Source organism: Trachymyrmex cornetzi, unplaced genomic scaffold, assembly GCF_001594075.2.
Source record: "Trachymyrmex cornetzi isolate Tcor2-1 unplaced genomic scaffold, Tcor1.1 scaffold209, whole genome shotgun sequence".
Taxonomy (NCBI): domain Eukaryota; kingdom Metazoa; phylum Arthropoda; class Insecta; order Hymenoptera; family Formicidae; genus Trachymyrmex; species Trachymyrmex cornetzi.
The window spans coordinates 37,558-58,756 of record NW_017296732.1 but is presented as its reverse complement, the minus strand read 5'-3'; the positions used below and the strand labels follow the sequence as shown (position 1 = coordinate 58,756).

The window sequence follows — 21,199 nt, the reverse complement described above, 5'->3', positions numbered from 1 at the left end:
GGAGCCGCGGGTCCACAATGGCTCGGGACAGTCGTAAAGGTGATTGGGAGACGTGGGTCGTTGCACCACGAGGTCGAGGATCGCCGAGCTGCGCATCACTTCAATGGCTCGTTCGAACGGAAGATCGGTAAGTCGTTGTCCGTTGCACCAGATTATCACGTCGCCGGCCTTCAGACCTGCCGCTCGCGCGGGACCGCCTTCCCTCGTGCCCTAAAGGTGTGCTTTTTGTAAGCAAAACTAATGTCCTCCAACCATTCATCTCGCATAGAATGCGAACTTTTTAAAAATGTCGAATCCCACATACGAGTTCAGAGTGGATAAACCTTGTTACTTTATTCGAATTTATTTTAACTGATATATTTTGGTTTTTAATATATGTATATTTATATTAATTAACCCCCAGGAATAGTTACAGAAGTGATTTTTATATACTAATAGTAAAAAATGGAGTTCAATCGTAGTAGTTTTCCTTATTAATCAGGAATCCATACCCATTTTTTAAATTTCTCCTAATTTTTTTTACAAAGTATTTTTTAGGAAGTAAATTTATATACATAATGATCTCACATACTAATACAATAAATTGTAAAATAATTAATAATATACAATAGGTAATTAATACTAATATAATAATACAGTGACTTTTAATTGGGGTGTAAAAAACACCCTCAGATAATTGTCTAAAATCGTAAAGAAATGAGGTGACTATTTCTTGGTTAAAAAATCTTATAAAAAAGTTTATTTTTATTGAAATAGTTTTAGGAATAATTCTTAAAAAAAGAAATTTTAATCAAAGCAGGTTAATCTTCGCGAAACCGAGGGAAAAATCTCACGAATGCCAGATGTTTCATATGACATGACTACCTCCAATTAGAATGCTATTAACCTGAACAGTGAGACCAGGTACGATGCCTCTGCAAACGCCGCAGCCCAGACGACCTTTCTCGCCGACGAGAATCCGAATTCTGACTTCTGCGCTTGGTATACCGCCTAAACCAGTTTCGTTGTATTGCAGCTGCTGTTGCTGTTGCTGTACCATGTGCCAGGTAACCGGATCGTTTGGATTGCTTTACAAGAATTGTAAGAGATTTTTATAACGAGAGGATATCGATCGTGGAAAGAAGGGGAAACGCACGTACGCATGGTGCGCGCAAGGTTTTAATTAAGTTTCGATACTTACTCTTTTACGGGTATCATCCCAACGCCTGCAATACAAATCGAAAGCCATAAATTACCGCTATCAGCAACGAGATAGAGATTATTGCAACGCGCCGCGAATATTACTGTTATTAATTATTTTTCCATCCGATCGCGAGGCTATCTCTACGCGGCACGTGGAATGAAAGTTTACATCCGAAAGACGTAACTTATACTTTGCAACAAAGATAATTAAGATGGAGACGAGATAGTTACTTCGAATTTTGAGCACCAGGACTTGCTGATTCTTTGCCAGAAGCGCGACCTCCTGGTGGACGGCGTCCTCCACCGGGTAACCGTTCACCCTCAGGATTTGATCGCCTACCTGAAAGCGGCAAGCCGAAAGCGAAATCATTAAGCACGACGTTGGTTAAAAAATTTGTATTAAATTTGACACTTTACGTGTTCTAAACGGTCCATTATTATAAAAGGACCCCGCACAAAATCATAAGATTTTGGCTCTCGATGAAATTGGCTGAAATTTTAGTATGTTATAGTTCTTGACTCACTGATCAAAAGTGTCCATAGACACAAAGCTTGAAAATGACTAGTTTTTTTGTTATAGCCGTTTAAAGTTTTATTTTATTAATGCCTCAAAAGCAAGTTTCTGTAATAAATCAAGAGATTTTAGATAACAATATACCATCCACTCTCACCACCCTCACTCCATTTCCACCCCTATTCCCATACACATATGCCCGCGCGCGCATTTTTACTATGTACTTAGATTTTGCTAGATTTTTACAATTTCTCTCACGCGTATCATTTGAAATGTGTGAGTCCATTTACCTTTCATGTGCGAAGTACTTGATTATCACGACCCGAATGTTTATTTCGGCATGTTAAGCTCCATGTACAAAAAAATATCGGGTGCTCTCTAAAGTGCGATAGCAACATAGGATAGAAAATTCTTTTCCTCTTCGCTTTGTTTACATTCATATGCGGCAAGGGGACACACGAAAATCAAGTAACCAAAAGGAATGAAACGCCTGTTTCTTTTCCTCTTCGCTTTGTTTACATTCATATGCGGCAAGGGGACACACGAAAATCAAGTAACCCAAAGGAATGAAACGCCTGTCACGTCGTTCATTCCGAATAATTTTGAGAACGGACGAAAAACTAAAATCATAAATGTACCATTGATGCATACACAAACACACACATGCGCGCGCGTGCACACACACATACGAAACTTCGATTTTTGCACCTTTTTCATATAAAAATGCGCGCGCGGGCGTATGTGTGTGGGAATGGGGATGGGAGTGAAGTGGGAGTGGAGTGGAGATGAGATTGGGAGTGAAGATGGTGAGAGTGATTGGCATATATTGTTATTTAAAATTTCTTGATTCATTATAGAAACCTGATTTTGAGGCATTAGTAAAATAAAACTTTAAATGGCTACAACAAAAAAACTAGTCATTTTCAGGATTTGTGCCTATGGACACTTTTGATCAGTGAGAGTCAAGAACTATAACATACTAAAATTTCAGCCAATTTCACCGAGAGCCAAAATCTTATGGTTTTGTGCGGGGTCCTTTTTGTGTCAATTTAATACAAGATGAATATGTTAGAAAGTAACTTTAAGATCAGCGATTAATTTTCAACTTTTAAAAGATTTCATTCTCTAGAATAAAATTCATTTTAAAAGTTTTAGAAAATAAAATGTGCAGATTGGTGCAACGAAAAAAGGCAGTGATTAGAGATAAATACCCTCAATCCATTTCTATGAGCCTCGCCACCCGGTTGAACGTCACTGACGTAAAATCCGGCGGCGTATTCGCGTCCACCTCGTAATGAGAAACCAAAGCCGGCATTACCGCGACGCCTCAGTCGTACATTTCTGGTCACGCCGATGACGGCCATCCTGCCGCCTCCTGCCGGGTTCCCAGGACCTCCACCGGTCGACGATCCCGTGCCAGCGCTTGACGCGCTGGAGGAGCCACCCGACCTGTTGTAAAAAAGACGTGTATAAATAATATCGTTTTCTGATACTCTGCTAGCTGAGCATAAAAAAGCCGACGAAAATTCAATTATTTTTTAAGAGCTTTCAACAATTCAAAAGAAATTTCGAGGCTGCGTTATTCTGAAATATTCTAATTAATTTTGCAAAATAAATTTTATTTGTGTAATATCTTTTTTCATTTCGCATATTTTTTGCATGTTCAGAGATATTTATGTATATTTTTGGAATATATTTCTGAAATATTTTCCCTTTCATTGTGTAAGTCTCGGTAAATATTTTCTCGGTCCCTCAGCTACGTCCGTCGCTGCAGTACCATCGCGGTTTTATTTCACCTTCGTGAGCAATTGTCTTGCAAAGATCCTCATTTTCTTCCTCGCTTCGATGAACGAATGAGCGAGCGGTTGAATTCCGTACCTTTGTTCGTCCCCCGCCGTTCTTTTTCCACCGCGCTGTGAAATTAATGACCACACTTGGCGCGAGGAAGGAAGGCGAGCTGAGGAAACGAACGTGGTGGCAAGGTGGAGCCGGTAGAGGAGTCACGAAGAATTCCACGCTCGAAGGAGAAAGAGGAAAACGGACGAAGAATGACTTGGGCCGAGACCAAACAGAGACACTCTGCTAATGACGCTGAGAATCTATCTTCAAGGGACATTCAAAAGATTGCACGCGACATGAAGCGGCAACACAGATGCTGTAGGACACCAGGGATGACACTGGGTAAATGACAGTCATTAATGGAAAAGGGAGGTTGCTCCAGATTGACTGGAGCAAGCTGCTTCAGGAGATCTTGTAAGAAGGGTTCTCCTTCTTGTCATTCTAGCCTCACCTACCGTACTTTCTTCGTGAAACAATGGCCGTGAACAATGGTATTTCGATATACTGCCAGTACTGAAAATCTACCCAAGCAGAACATAAAGCATGGTGTCTGGCTAGTCAATTCAAGGATAATTCCAGGACATCTCAGAAAAATATCCTGGTTTTTCCAGGATTTATCCATCAATTAATTTTCATTATTTAATTAATTTTTATCGATTCGTGCAATATTATATGCTTTGTATTCAATTCAAGTTAGGATTCTATATGAATGAATTAAAACGCTAACAAATTGGGAACAATATTATTTATTGCTTTATAAACGAATATTCCATTAACACAAACGTTTTTCTACTATATCCTATGTACATTAAATTCAAGTTGCCTATTGATGACTTATTACACCTTTAAGGAAGGATTTGTGCTCAAACACAACTTTTCTTTTTATTATTTCTTTTTTTCATGCTCTAACTCTTTTAGAATGAAAGAATGATAAATTTCAGACCAGTCCTGAAATTTCAGGGATTTTCCAGAATATACAAAATTCCAGTATAATTCCAGGATTCAAGGATATTCAAAGACTGGATACCATGATAAAGTCATCATAATATCAAAATAGTTCAAATTTTGAAAGAAAAATTATTTAAAAGACAAATATGATCAGACATGAAGTCTTACATGATGCTATGTAAAAATACAACAATTACAGTTTTACAATTATAATATGACTAAATATTATTATAATTAATTTGTCAATAAAATTGAATGTATTTATTGGCAACAAAACATGTACAAAAATTATGTAGAAAAATTCAAAAATTTTTCTGGCGTGTATAAGTATCAGTCAATAGAATTTCTTTATCAATAGTTATTTCTTATCATTGAAAGGTATGAAAATTACGTTCATTTATACATTAATGTATAATAAACAATTTTCTTAAAAACAAATCCTAACTGATTTGAATAACTTATATTTATCAAAGATGTAATTTTCTTAAAGACATTGAGATATATGTATATATACACACACACATATACATATATACATACATATGAATGTACTTTGGACCTTAATGTTCAAATGACGTTATCGTAGCCTGTTGCTCTACTTAAGTATAGTTTAAGTACTCTCTAACTTATATGAAGTGGAGTCTCGTCAAAGAGTGAAAATTGAACCAGTCTTAAAAAAAGTGGCTCAATTTTCAAACTTCAAGAGTGAAATTTCACTCTTCAGAGTAAGATGTACTCTAAAAGTTTTAGAGACTAAGTAACTTGAACTATAGGTTTTCAATACTGGCAGTGTACGAGTATATCAAAACACGGCCAATGTCTGGAGAAAACTGGAGCTCCACGTGCTATAATAGCGAGTCTTCAGGTGTTGGAATATGAATTTTTGGAGCAAACATAGCCAGGCGTGAGAACCCACATGGAAATCGGAGAGTCGCAGATTGCGCTCGGTCGTGGGATAATACCTATTTTATTCCGCGACCGCTGACATCAGCATCCCCGGAATCTCGCGTTGCGTAATAACGGCGTGGGATAACGCAATTTTATTTTAGTGCATTTAATCGTGCTCCTTTTTTATGTAATGGGGTCCCGGGAGGCGTTCGAGCGCACCGCGACGATGGAAACAGCTGCGTGTAAAAGTCAAATTGCTACCTCATGCCGGAAGATCTATTATGCAATCGCGACGGGCGAGAGAGGACAATAGATGCACGTGGCGGTGTTCCTCGCGCGTGGGGATTCCGCGACAACGCGCGCGTCCGTACGGAAAGACGTACCGTTACGATCGTCGATATCACCGTTTGACGATCACGCCCTGAAAGTGTTACAGCTAACGCAAACGTCGCGCGTACACACGTACACACCTTCCCGATCGTATCCGTCTGCGCTGGCTGACCCACCCGTGTCACGACGATCGCGATCGTCGTGATACTCATATGCACGTATTAATCCGGGATTCAATATTCCGCTCACGAACTATGCTAATTCCCGCCTCCTAAGGGTAAAACGTGTCGAAAGAGCTAACGGAAGAAATTTCAACGAAGAAGATAGCAAAATGAAAAATTATAGGAGAATCGAGAAGACATCTTTAGACAAAACCACATAGAAGCATAGAAAGAACAGTTTTGCTGAAGGATTTAAAAATTAAGCTAGATATAGATCTGAAAAAAAATTATGTTGAATCAATCAAATAACTATATGTAGGACACTCAAAATGATTGCTAGAATGTAAAAATTTGTTGCGACATTGCTCATCATGATAATGCTTTTTTTTGCAACATTGCTCATCATATTGTCATGAGACTGTGGTAATTAACCCTTACCGTACCATCTACAATTTGGTGCCTCATCCATACCATCAAGGGTCACTAGAATAGCTTCGTTTTTTTCATCTCTTCGAAATAATTTAAAAAATTTCTAAAAATTCACCAACATACTTTCAACTTTCTAGAATAAATATTGACTCTTTATTTTGGAAAATAATAAAATGTGTAATATAATTTATAATTACTGAAAGACTCAAAGAAACTTGCACGAACAGCAATCGCTCGGTCACTAGTTACCCATATTAGTACGGTAAGGGTTAAGAACTTGTATCTTGGGATACAATTATTTTTTTAATAATAATGAGATTTTTAACTCTCCGCCGGAAACATGATTTTAAAGACATCCTCGATATTTTTATTGTAAATTTTGATAGATAAATCTGTAAAAAATAAATAAAATACAATCTGACTTTTATAATGATAAAAACTTGGTGTTAAAGCTTTGACAAGTATATCAGAATCATCTTTTCAGATCTTTATATAATTCAGAACAATAAAAAAATTTGCTGTGTTTTTCGAAAACCCTTATTGTTAATGGAAGAGTTAAAATTCTATGTTACGGAGAATTAGTGTTAGCTCACAAGTTATATTACTTCAGTTGAAAAATATAACTAAAGAGCCAATATTAAAAATCTCATTATTGTTGAAAAAATAATTAGTGTGCCTCAAGGCACAACATATCCCTGGATAGAGGAGATATTCTTCTCTATTCACTTATGAAATATTAACCAAGGAATCTCGTCCGAAATAAAGAGCTCATTGAATAGCGTTACATTTCTCTCACACCATTATTCTGAGTGTCAGTTACGATACTCTCGGATTCGTCACGTCTGAATTCTGACACGTGTAAAATATAACAGGACACTTATGAATCACCGATTACGAATTCTGTTTACGTTTTATGTTAATCGGTGTCGAAGGGACGAGTTTGAGCCAAGTCAGAGGTTTGGAGAACCAGGGCATTCACGTACGAGAAATGCGTTTCGTTTACTTATTATTAAGCTTTGCCTCTCACTGTTATCACAGTCAATTTTTCTTATTTCCCATCAAAGTTAGCGCGCCGCGATATTTATTATTGCTATTAAATTTCTGCTCGTGTATCATGGTAATAGCATGGTAATAGTGAGACATGAAGGATGCGAGGAACGTCCAGCTCGCCGACAATGCGGAGAAAGTTGATGCAAGGCTGCAAAGAACACGGAAAGGCACGCCCTGACGAGTGTTCTCGTCCTTTCGACTCTCATGACCGTAACTCTGACTTGTTCCTCGTTGCTCACATATTGCACAAATGGGAAGTAAAAACTAAAGAATCTTTTTAAGATCCAATGAGTTTAGTTTCTTTAAAAATGATTATTTAAGAAAAAAGAGATTATTTAACTTTAACTCCCTGAGGTATTCCTGGTCGCGTTTAGCAAATTTGTGTTCAAAGATTAGAAATCTTTATATATTTTAATATATTTTTAATTTTTAAATATCATATATTTGGAAATGGGAAACGGATAGATATAAAATTACGAAAAGTAATAGAGAATCTTAATTAAAACATTTAAAAAATTATGGCTTTTGAAATTGAAGAAGTTACGGAATTATTTCATTGTCTTTCTATAATGACGCTTTACTTCAGGAATACTCGAACGAGATATACGTATTGCCATGAGTGTCTTGGTATGCTCGGTATCTAACTTTAGAACTGGTAGCAAGCAGTCGAACCAGAAGTTGACAAATTGTTACCAGACGTGTTTAAAGTACCGCCGGCGATTCGCCTCACGGTCTCTACAACACGGTCTCGCGTATCAGCTTATACGGCTAATCTCTTCAAACGGATTATTGCTGTACGTACAACATGCTGCATGGTGGGACGTATTGATTTTTATGTCACGAAATTGGTAAGCCGTTCACAGTTTCAAACTCGTTCTTCTCAAAAGCATACATTTCGAACAAGTTTTGTAAATGAAAAGATTCGATAATAGAGGCATTATTATAAATTTGTAAAAAGCGCAATAAAAGAAGTAACATTTGATGTTGCTATAAAGATAAAAATATGTTTAAAAATATAAACACCTGTATGTATACATATATATGTATATTTTGTATATGTACATATATACTTTTTATATTTCTATAAGATACAATAAAACATTAACTTTTCGAGTTCAGTTATTCTTAGTTATAAAATAACTGAACATTTTTGACGCATTTTAACTTCTGTTTCATCTATAAACCTGAAAGTAATACACTTATAGTTATCTGAATCTTAGATGTTCAGTTAGTTTGAATTATTATGGTATCTACGCTTCGATGCTTTGCAACTGGAGCAACTATAGACATGGTTGGAAACAGAGCACATGTTACGTACACAAGTTACAAATTACATATTCAAATATAGGATCTTTTCTCTACCGTCTGCGTCACAGAATCGTTCTAATTTCATGGTATCGATACACGTTATTCTACTGCTAGTTTTATATCCGTCGATAAAGGATTATTGTGCGATTCACAATCATGAAAATTTCGCGTACCGAATATCGCTAGTTAGGCCGGAATCAGACTACGCATTGAAGAATAAGATTGAAGATTGAAAGATTGAAATTTGACCAATCAGAACAAAAGGAGCCAAAATTTCTTTGTCCTCACTGATGAAATTTTAATCTTTAATCTTTAATCTCAATCTTCAATGCATAGTCTGATTTCGGCCTTACAGGAGCGATATCAGACGTGGGACATCGCCGAGGGGGTAACCACTTAATGTAATCATGGGACAGAACCCTCGAAATCATTATAAAATTTATATAAAATCTCTATGTATAATCCGATAATTACATATACAACCACGAGAAATATCATTGTATAATATTAAATAAAATCATATATTTTACCAAATTACTTCATAGTAGTGAAAATTATTTGTAATCAGATGAAATCATGTAATCTGTGGGACAATATTTCAGCTAATGATTACCCCCTCGGACTATTTGTAATCAGATGAAATCATGTAATCTGTGGGACAATATTTCAGCTAATGGTTACCCCCTCGGATACCGCCATTCCCCTAGTAAAATTCATTTTTGTCACGGCCGAATTGCCGGTTTAACTGTGCACGGCCGGTGCTTAGAATGGCGTGAAGCCGTCCAGAGTAAGAAAGAGATGGAAGAAATCGGACGTGCTTCGCGTTTCGTCCCTTCACGCGCGACCGGTTACGTTCCATTCAATCCGTGCAATCCGCACCTTCGATCAATCAACTTACTCGCACGCTCTGCAATGATCGTTGATCCATCGAAATTTCGCGGTTTCCGATCACTGACTCTCATGGATTACGGATTCGTGAAATGTCAGATATCAATGTTCTACAGAAAAAAATAAAAGGAGACAAAAGAAAGATGACAATTCTTGATTTTGATTAATGATCCTCTTACAGATATCTCTTAAGATATCTAATATTGACCAATTTAATACAGAAGAACAGCTATTAATTATTTATTTTAAGTAATGCTTTTTGAGACTTTCACGGATACTTTCTATACAGGAGTTACGAGTTTTGCGGGTTATCTTCGTGTCCAGATCCATTATTAGAATCCTAACATTTCATGAACGAGGAGCTGTTACTTAAGTACTAAGAGAAGCTTTCGTATTTATTTTAAGTATTAAAAATACTGAGGTTCAGTACTTTTAGTACTCCAAATAAGTAATTAAATACTGTCTTTCAGTATTAAATTAGTTATTAGATTTCTGTAAGGATTGTTTTCATGCGAAACAGGTAAAATCTGTAAAATATGTACATATACTGCAAATGTCATAGCAGATTGGCGTCGTCTCCAACATATATCTGTTCTTGTCTGTTTATTTTACTGCGATGCTCACACGGAAAAATGATTTTGTTGAAGTATCTAAAAAAAAATTAGCAAGATACAGGTCTGAAAAAATGATTTTGTTGAACTATCAAATTACGTAGAATTTCAAGCACAAGCTGAAAAAAATTTTGATATTCTAGCAACCAGTTTTACACTTAGTTGTTTATATCAGTACATAACTATTGTGATATTTCAATAAAATTATTTTCAAATCTATATATCTAGTTAAATTTTTAAATACTTCAGCACAACCGTTCTTTCTATGCATGTATTAATTATAGCTTATAAGTTTTTGACAAGTTTTGAAATAAAAATACCAACCTTTCAAATAACTGCTCTGAATTTTGCTATTTCAAGTTAAACGCAATTATCATTTTGCGCAATCGCATAAACAGGTTTCAAACAGATAAGGATAGCTAGACATTGAGGACATTTTTGCTATATTATTTAAATTGGCTATGACACTTCCAATGTATACATGTTCTAAAGGTGGCTGTGGCAATGTACGCCAACGTTGGCAAATATTACATATGCAAGCATGACATAATATCTGTATAAATGTAGACCAATATTCAGTAAATGTACGTATAATTGGCATACATTTTAGCCATGCATCTGCAGGACCCGTTTGAAGATAAAAGGAGTGAACATTCAATAATCCACGTGTACATAACTCGATTGTTTCTTTTCTCTTTCGTCTAATGACGTACAGAGATTCTATTTAAAAAATAACAAGCGTATCGTACTATGCGCTTTAATGAAGATAGTTTCTTGCGATTGATTTAGAAAGTAAGAAGTGACACTTGATCGCGGCCGATTCGACATCTATTACCGATAATAAATCATGCGGAATATCGATCATAGGGAAAGTCTCACGGATAAGGAAAAAAGGCAAACGAAATGATTCGTTTCCGGGATTCTTTTTGATGCGTTAACGATTTACAATCCTCGTTACAAGTTTCTTTTCTCCATTTATCGACTGACGGGCGCGAAAAAAAGAGAAAAAAAACGAGAAAGAGGATGAGAGAGAGAGAGAGAGAGAGAGAGAGAGAGAAGTCGCAGAGAAAAGAAAAGAACCACGCTCATTGCCATGTTTGCGGTGAACGGTAACGGTGATCATCTCCTGGCAGTAAAGTTTCAAGCCGTCTCTCTACTCTGGACTCCGGTATCCGGCCGGACTTTAATGCGGCACAATGCTGATAGGATGGTAAATAATTTCTTCGTTGTGGCTAACGGAACATTTGCGAGCCATGCAATAATTTCGCGGACGCCCGGTCATCCCCGCTTTGCACTATCCACTGCGTTTCTACAGAACCTCATATTTGGGAAATATTTCTGCGACACGATTCTTGCGTGTCTTCAGGCGTGGCATCGATCTATTATCAGCACGTGAGATCCCTTCGTCAATTATATCGCGAGAAAAACACGGAAATCAATGGTTCTATGAATATTCAGTTGTATCTCAAAGAAGGAAGTGATATATCACGCAATACTATTTTTAAATTCACTTTACTTTAGACGATTTATAACTCATGGAGCTGGATTTCACAATATAATTCTGTTTATAGTTTTACATTTAAGAAATATAAGAAATGTGTAAATATAAAAGGAGTCCGTTTATAATTTTATGTTCTAGAAATAATTATACAAATATAAAAAAATTCTCTTTATAATTTTATATGTATATTCGGATGTATTTTAATATACATTTTCTGTATATATACGCACGCATGTATTTTAATTTTTCGAATATTTCTTTCAGTTTATACACGTATATGACACAAATCACAAACAGAACTCTATCTTAAACTCTGACGCGAAATTCAACTTCTAGAGATCGTCTAAAGTGGGTATCGTGGATGATTATGATTTACTGAAAATGAAATTTAATTTAATGAGAATGAAATGGACCGCGCGTTTATTCGCGGTTATTCCATCAACCAAAGTAGATTGGAAAACAACGGCTTATGCGCACGAGTGATTTATTACGACTGAATCGCTAGCCATCAGATGGAATCGCGATGATTTTTGCCGAGCTACTTATGAAGTAATTGCATAATGTTTCACCTTATTAAGATCGAGCTTAGACCGTTCCGCAAAGAAGCATGTAGGTTATACAACGGATATTTAATTTTTCGGTATTATATCCGTTCGTCACGTAAATCAATTTATCTAAAGTGCAGCATAATTTCTATTAAACCTGTATTTTTTTAGTAATTAAGGCAACACCTAAGGGCGATGCGGCACGTTTGTGTCTTCTCTAAATTTATTCTTTTCTCTCTTTCCGTTTTTCATCCTCGTATTTGGGAAGATGCAATGCGACACGGAAATCCTTTTGTATATTGAGAAGATACTGTAAATAAAAATAAGCTTTCTTAGCAAAACAAAATGATAATTGCGTGGTCGGCTATTTGTTAATTTGTTATTACGCTGACTAATTAACTTGTAACCGACCGTGAGATAAATATTCAAGGTAACTGATTCATCCTTTCCATAATTTGCATCAGCGATTTGCATCAGTCTCATATAATTCTGGGACCCCGATTTTGTTCTCTGCGAAGTGGGTTACTTGTTATTAATATATAAAGTTTCTCTTTCTCTCTTGTTTTTATCGCAATCATTGTACGAACCTGTAATAGTAAATCGAAAGTTCTAATATCACGAATTTCTGAGTTATGATTGATTTACGCTGTCAATCCAAGAGTGACAGATGCAAATTGCAAAATCAGTAAAAAGTAAAAGTCAGTACATAAAAAAAAATAGTTCGTTTGAAATTAATTTATAATAGTTGAATGAAAATTTTTTTCTTGTAATGTAAAAATAATTAAAGTGTGATGTGAGAATTTTGCAAATATAAAAAAACTATTTGCAATTTTATATTCGAGAAATATATAATTAAATATATTTTATAATTCAACAAATAATATAAATTTAAAAATAGAAACATTTTTTTATATTTATATAATTTTATATTAAAAAAGTATAATTAAATAAAGTAAAAGAATTTTATTTGTATTTTTACAAGTGTCTTTCAACGTATGTACAGTGCGTGTAAAAAGTATTTGTACAGAGAAAATATATTATAAAAAAACTTTATTTTTAAAAAGTAAATATTATCCAGCGAGAAATGAATCATCAACTTGATATCGAATCGATATCGATACAATGATTTCAACACCAATTTGACATTGTTTCGACGTTTAATTGACAACCATTTCTTATTGGATAATTAACAATTTATTCGTAAAGAATAAAATAGACAACTAAGAATAAAATAGACTGTATGTTTCTCAAAATTACATATACCAAAAAGATGTGTATTAATTATAGAAAATATATCATCTGAAAAATAAGCAAAAATTAAAAATTATATTGTTTGGATGCTCAAAAAGTATTTATACAGTCGAAAAATTTAGTTTCTAAAATCAGGAATACATGCGAAGCTCATTTGTTTATGTTAGAACAGAGTATATTCGCTGTATAAAATTGTTAATTAATGGCGTTCAGCATAAAAAGCAGCTTTGCAACTGTTGTAAAATTCTTGAATATGATTGGTTTATATATTTAGATCCAATGAGGAATTAAGGGCAAGACCAATCATATTGAAGAATTTTATAACAGTTGCAAAGCTGCTTTCTCTACTGAACGCAGCCAATGTTTATTTTCTTTAAATAAGACTTTTTTTATAAAAAATTTCCTTATACGAATATTTTTTGTATTCACTGTATGTATTCTAGTATTATTTTATATACATGCACGTACTTTAATTTTCTAAATTTCTCTCGCGTTATGCAACACAAATTACAAACAGAACTCTATCCCAGAAATCTAATTTAATATTGAAAGATAGTGATTAATTGCTTATTCCTGTATAACCTTTAACCTTTTATCTGCAATTAGGACTTTTTTTACATAAGCAAAATTTTACTCTCCTCCAAAATAAAAGGAGTCGAATCTCCTTAAAATTCTTAATTGTTAAAAACTATTTGATAATGTAAAGAATTCTGAATTTTTCTACATTTTTCGAAAGCCTAAAGCAGTGAAAACCTGAGCTAGACGGGAGTAACACACGGAGGATTACTCCAAATAAGTAATTAATTTGATTAACACTACCTTCAAGTATTAAATTTCTACTACGATATATTCGGCAGTGAAACAATAACTTGTAATTTTCACATTAGTTCTATCACCTCAATTCCGTATAGGGATAAATCCGTATAGAGATAAAAATATACCTGCTTCGAAAAAACGGTCGCCTCGATTCTTCCTGATCGTTGTTCGTGAGAACTAATAGCTCTAGTCACTAATTATTCATAGAGCACTCGCGTTTCAAGAAGCACAGAATAACATCACAAAAATCAGCGGAACGCAATAGATTCAGCGTACGTTCACCTCGTTCGTCGAAAGTATTTCGGAAAGTAGTTTCGCTCGGCGATTACGCGGATTACGTCGTTATGTAAGCCACGCCGGCGTGAGCCTTCGTGACGTCACGCAGTGACGCGCAAGGTCAAAGGACACTATGAGTATAGCGTCGCACCGTACTTGTCGAACGGTTGATACGAGTGAAACGGCGTGCATGATCATTTTCTTTCAATTAAATAAGCGACGCTACGGCTCCATGATCGACTGTTTGACTTCTAGGTATGTCGGGACGACGTTTCCGTTTTTCGAAGCAAGTATTTCACTCGAAATATGAGAACACGAATTGCACGAGAATCGTCGCTTTCCATTCTCAATTTGTTACTTTCTTAGCGATATAAATTGAGCAACGAGAAGCCGTGATCTGTCAATTACTCGTCTGTAATTAAACGTACGCACATATTTCCGCATTTATTCGAGATACATTGCGCGATATGTGGAGTGAAGTATCCGCCGCGTCGATCGCTGATTTGACTCGCGTCCTATTCCGCGACATCGCAGTGAACACGTGAACAGCGCCGCCACATTCGACTTGGGGCAGTACATAAATACGCAACAGACCGATTTCAAGTCGATGATTATTTCTTCATTGTAGTAGATACAGCCATAGTGATGTCGATTCCGTCACGTTTCGCAATTATACGACTCAACACTCATATGTTGGTGAATCGCTAAGATATATATTTTATGAGAAATCTATCGCGTTTGGAAACTGCGACGCGCACGTACGGTCGGTGACATTTGGTGACGCCGTGACGCGGCGACGCCATGTTTTTCATATTTTCAAGCGCCGCGCGATATTGAACTCTAATCCTATTTCGTATCTCTTCGTACGTATAATTATTCGAGTTTTGATGTGATAATTTACGGCAAAATGTTCGTGTGAGATAAATATCATCTTGAGATCGTGCGCGTTATTCTCTTTTTTGCGAGGCGCGTGAAGTTGGCCGAGTCTTTCCCGCGGTAACGTTCCCGCTTCCCGCCACTCGTACGCGCGCCAGTCGCGTGACGTCATCAATCTCGCGCGGATTATATCCCTGCGCGATCTGTATCTCTCGCGTTCTCGTTGTTACTTTGTCATGATGTAATAAAGACGTCGATTAACATCGGGATTGCTGTGCAAAGTGTCACGTTGCTCTGATAATTAGTGCTCACGCGATCGTAATTAGCCTCTCTTCCGCGAGTGTTGTTTTGGTGCATTGGATTGGAGAATACAATGGACTGAAAGGAGGAGGCTTCGGAGGCATCAGGTATCGGCGGAGCATCCCTGTGGTGAGTATTATACATTATTATTAGATGTTGATATGTTGTATGTACTTTGAGAATTAATCATTCAATTGTTTTTTCTTTTCTATTTATTTTAATTGAAGACGGTTTGAACGTTTCGTGCAAGTATCTGAATCATTTGTATAAAGTACATAATAAAAAAGAAACTTTTATAACTTTCTATGAAAGTTTACGCTCTGAGAAGATTTCTCCGCAGAAATTACATAATCTTTTATTAAATATCTATTTTTGAAAGACGAATAGCATATTTGGGTAATGCATGTGAAATTACTATTTTTTTAACATTGGAAAATAATGCGATCTTTTTTGAATAAAGATTTATGATTACATCTTACGTATTAACTACCACGCTGACTCTCATTCACCCTGGTTTTTTGGATTTTTTGATTGTTGATTTTAGGAGAGTCCGTAAGAAGATTACATTATTACTATTTAAAAAATAATTTTACATGCATTACGTAAATATTCATAAATATATATTTAATACATATTAAATGTTAATTGTATTATTTGTGAGCTAATTTGGATTTTATATTTATGTGTTACAGATCGCGCAATGTGGCGTTACAACTCCGCTGCTGCGTGCTGTATAGGCGTGCTGTATAGGGTGAAAAATAAATACTTGTTTTAAATTGAGATAATGAATCTGTGAAAATTGTACAATATATATATATAGCATATATAAAGTTGAGAGAACGTGTACATTATAAATAATAAATTGATTCATTATATATATCTTGAAATGAATGGGCTAGAATTATGTTTGAAATATATTTTTCGATTGTTAGAGATCATATGCAGGAATGACAAATATATTTATTGAATACGATTGAATGCAGTTCATTTATTTCGTATCTTTTTAATTTACAAAACGGGGGGATTCACTTTCACACGATCGAAAGCAGCGGGGAATCGCACGGCAGATCGTATCTGACGATCAATTTATGCCGCGAGCCCTATCACGGATAATTAAAATCTTCTCGTTATCTCGATCGTTATATCTGAACGACGATGCGGGCGTTCCATATAGGTACTCCTATAACTATTAGATTTTTATCTGGTCGCGAGAGCTATAAATCGCGGGTACTCGTAATGATAGTCTCGAACTATGGCGAGCGAGGGCGAATCTCATCGTGAACCCTTGAAAATAAGTCAAAGGGTAACCTCTACTAATAAGCTCTGGTAGTTTCCTACGAGAACTTTTTATCGGCGCGACGGTTATATATAGAGAAGTCTGTGGTACTTAGATTGTGATTACATGTTTACTTTGGGACATTAATTACTTTTTTAACAATAACGAGATGTTTAATGTTAGCAGAGCTTAGTATATTACTTACAATTAGTTAGTATATTACTTCAGTTCAAAGTAATATAACTGAGCAGCCAATATTAAGAGTCTCGTTATAGTTAAAAGAATAATTAGTATGCAAGGTACAATATGTCCCTATATAAAAAGAACGATTTTCCTAAAGTATTAAAAAATTTAAGTACATACACAGATCTGAAAGTAATTTTATGTAAAAATTAAAGTAGATCATCAAAATAATTATATGAAAAACTTAAGCATGATGAAAAGGTTTGATATTGTAGTAATCAGCTTGAGTGTCTTACATAATTATTTTGATAGTCTAACGAAATTATTTTCAGACTTGTCTATCTAAATTTTTTACTTTAGTAAAACTCATTATGATTAAAAGAATAATTAGTGTGCAAGATACATGTCCTTACATAAAAAGAACGATCTTTCTAAAGTAGGGGGAAGTCGCCTATATCGTACCCCCTAACGTTTAAACAAAATTGTAAACAAAGTACTGAAGATATCAGAATATTTCTGTAGTAATATTAAACTTTGATCCATTGGCAATAAAACAAAACGATACTTTTGCGAAAATAAACATCAAATTATTATTTAAATCAGATTTTAAAAAAAAGTAGCTTTCGGTACGATTTGGAGATCGGGTCGTTAAATTGTACCACCTGGTTCCTAAATCGTACTTCTAATATAGCAAACAAGCTGACATTGCTTATTGTCATTTTGACATTAAAATAACATCTTTAACGTCAAAATGACGGTAAACAACGTCAGTTTGTTTACTGGGAAAATAAACAAAATTAATTTTAAAAGTCATTTATTAATAAATTTATTTTTAATGTCACTCTGAGTATATTTAAGTAGGTATAATAAAAACTTTTCTATTATAAAAACAGAAATTAGATCTGTGTTTTTTAAACTCATTTAAGAAAACAAAGTAAAAAGCAATACTTAAATTGATTTAAGCTATCATTGCGCTATATTTCAGAATATTAAACTCTCAGATATTTTAAAAAAATAAATTTTGGAAATAAAATCAATTACAGATTTTTCCGTCACAATAGAAAAGATTCAATAGAAAGACTCAATAGTTGATAAGTAATCACTTTCTTGAGCGCTTATTTAAACAGTTTTGATAAATGTCAGGATTGTCACTACAGGTTTCGTGCAACCACTTAGAGCACCTGACATACTGAATCCAGTCCATTGTAGGTCCTTTTTTATCATAATAGTAACCTCCACATATTGCTCGTATCACTTGCAAAAATCGTACCGGTACAATATAAAGACCAGCGACAAGTACGATTTACCGAACTCTCTCTTTTTTTACAAATTTGCCAATAACAACATAACTTACAAATATCTTGCTAATTTGATGCTATATTCGAAAAGAGTTTAAATATCGATTATAACCATGAAGGACACTATAATTTAATTACCCACCTTATACTGATAACACCTTAGGTAAATTGTATCAAAACTTAGATTAGACACCGAACAAAATCAATTTTGAATGTCACTCGTAAACAGACGACTTGAAGACAAAACAAAAATGATAGTTCTTAACCCATATTACCAGCGTCACATGAGTGTCATTATCTTTAAAAAAAAATGTTTCGTTTAGAAAATACAATGGAGGTACGATTTAACCGTCAGTACGACTTAGCCAACTCTTCCCTATCTAAAAATTTAGGTACATACAGATATAAATAATAATTTTGATTGATCATCAAAATAATTATGTAAGTAATTCAATCATGATGTGTAGTGCTGCAAAAAGTTTTGACATTTTAGCATTCCAGCTTGAGTGTCATACATAATTATTTTAATAAACCAACGAAATTATTTTCAGATCTGTATCTAGTTAAACTTTTAAATACTTTAGCAAAACTGTTCTTTCCATGTCGGTATCACAGTCTCTCCTACTTGTTTCAAAAAGGATTCTACAAACTCTATGCCTATGTCCTGTGATTTCCGAGCAATCGAATTTTAACAAACGTATTGTCATGTGATACGAATAAGCGAAAAAATAGTTCGGATAAAAAGGAACCGGCAAGTTCATTGACTCGTGATGATAAAGCGCGATCGTCTGTATTCACGGGTATAGACACCTGGGACGTAAGAAGCACATGTGCACATTTCGAGGAGATCGATGTGTGTCAGCGGGTCAGCGACACCCATCAGCGGCAGTGATATCTCTTCGACATTTAACTGCTGGCTACCGAGCAGAAAACATCTCTCATTCGACAGATCATTAATTAACCAATGAGATTGTTGACTTTTATACGACGCACAGAAAATTAATTTTCTTTATCTTATTTTCTTTCTTCTTCAAGCTTAAATTTACATATCTTTGCTATTAAATAATTTTTAATGAAAAACTATTTATAAAATTATAATAAAAAAAAAAGTTTTGAATTTATTAAGAAACTTGTTTAGCAAAAATAAATATTTTTGACATGAAACTCCGTTTGAATATATATGTTAATAAATATATAACTGCTGTTGCATACGTCTCTCATACTATTTTTCGGAGAACGAGTTATTTATCATGACGTTGGAGTATTGCCACAAGCGTTGCACCATTTTATGACGTCGTAGAAAAGGATTAATATAATATCACTTTCGATGCACCTCTCTGCACGTTTCGTTCAGCATATGGTATGTGCTCGCCAAGGCGACGCAACTGACACATGTCGCTTAAATTAACATGCAATTTTGAGACTTAATTGTGCGGTTCGGCGTACTAAAAAAAGAACATCTGTTATGTCGCGAACGACCGCAACGTTCTTTTCAGCCGTTGGCGATCGCAATTTCGTAGCTAACCAGTATATATAACTTCTCCACATTCGATCTTCATCTACAAAAACGAAATCTTGCGATGCGCGACTGAGAACATCTCTTCATAAATCATTGTGAAGCGTTCGTTGTCATTAATCGTGGGATTGATTCCGGGTAGAGCGTCGTATTTATTTTCTTACAATTAGAGAAGCCCAGAAATTGTCTAATTACGTTCGAAATTGACTCGAAAGTAAAACTGTGCTCGGAACACGTTCGAATACAATAGCATTATTACGCGTATAATGGTTTATCTCCATTTTTCTCTCCGCATATAAACGTAAGAGCGATTGCTCCCGTTTCTCTCGCGCTAATTATCATCCTTTTGCAGCCTGCAGCCGACTTTGGTACGATCCGTTGCGAGCGGATTGAACACGTTGTAGACGAGCATTTCGCTAAATTACGGACCAAGAAAATCCAGAGTTAGATCGTAAAACTCGCGAGAAATGATAATAGTAGTGCGCGGGACAGCTTCTAAATTGCAAATCATATTTTTGCGTACGTTTAATTTTAAACATATATTGTTGATTTTTTAAAATAATTATTTCGTACATTCGTGATATCAAAGTAATTACACTCATTGTTAGAAAGTAGTAGCAGCTATACAATTTTTATACGCAAAATTAATATATATACACTGAGAGAAATGTTTTGTACCAATAACCAAAGTTTTGTTACTGACACAAAAACTATTTGTTGATGTATCATCAATCAAACCGTTGGTTACCACGACAATATTAATTTGTTGAATTTATTAACTAAATTGATCATTTAATGGTACAAAACTGTTTTGTATGATGTTTATAGGTCTTTTGCAATTAGAAATAGAACATTTTGTTACCGGAACAAAATGAATAATATATAAGTATCTCTCACTTTCTACAGAGTGATTATGTTTGGCGTTTTTGAATTTCCTTAGCTTAGCAAAAATATATAGATTTAGAGTAATTGAGATTACTAATCGCTCTGAAAAAATAGTTACCATGATTGATCGTAGTGTGGTGAGAACCGAGAAGTCCACGAGATTAGTCTCTAATCGTCTCGGTTTTATAGAGGTAGACGAATTTCTCTTACGAGAAGGCACGCCATCTCTGATTGTTCCGCGAAACACTCCTTGCTCTACCATAGTGGATTATTTTGTTGAAATTAGTAAAAGAATACTTATTTTGTAATGGCAACCAAATTTTACATT

At 35.0% G+C, this 21,199-nt stretch overlaps 1 protein-coding gene across 1 annotated transcript in view; it reads right to left on the bottom strand.

Moving 5' to 3' along the window:
- Positions 1-21,199, bottom strand: part of LOC108759840 (uncharacterized) — a 54,297-nt gene that overhangs the window by 9,815 nt on the left and 23,283 nt on the right. The window contains exons 2-6 of the mRNA XM_018505487.1: positions 2,908-3,145; positions 1,414-1,522; positions 1,181-1,205; positions 887-1,067; positions 5-210 (exon numbers count right to left, since the gene is read on the bottom strand). Of these exons, the coding sequence (XP_018360989.1) occupies positions 5-210; positions 887-1,067; positions 1,181-1,205; positions 1,414-1,522; positions 2,908-3,145 (759 nt within the window). The remainder of the gene's footprint in view (positions 1-4; positions 211-886; positions 1,068-1,180; positions 1,206-1,413; positions 1,523-2,907; positions 3,146-21,199) is intronic.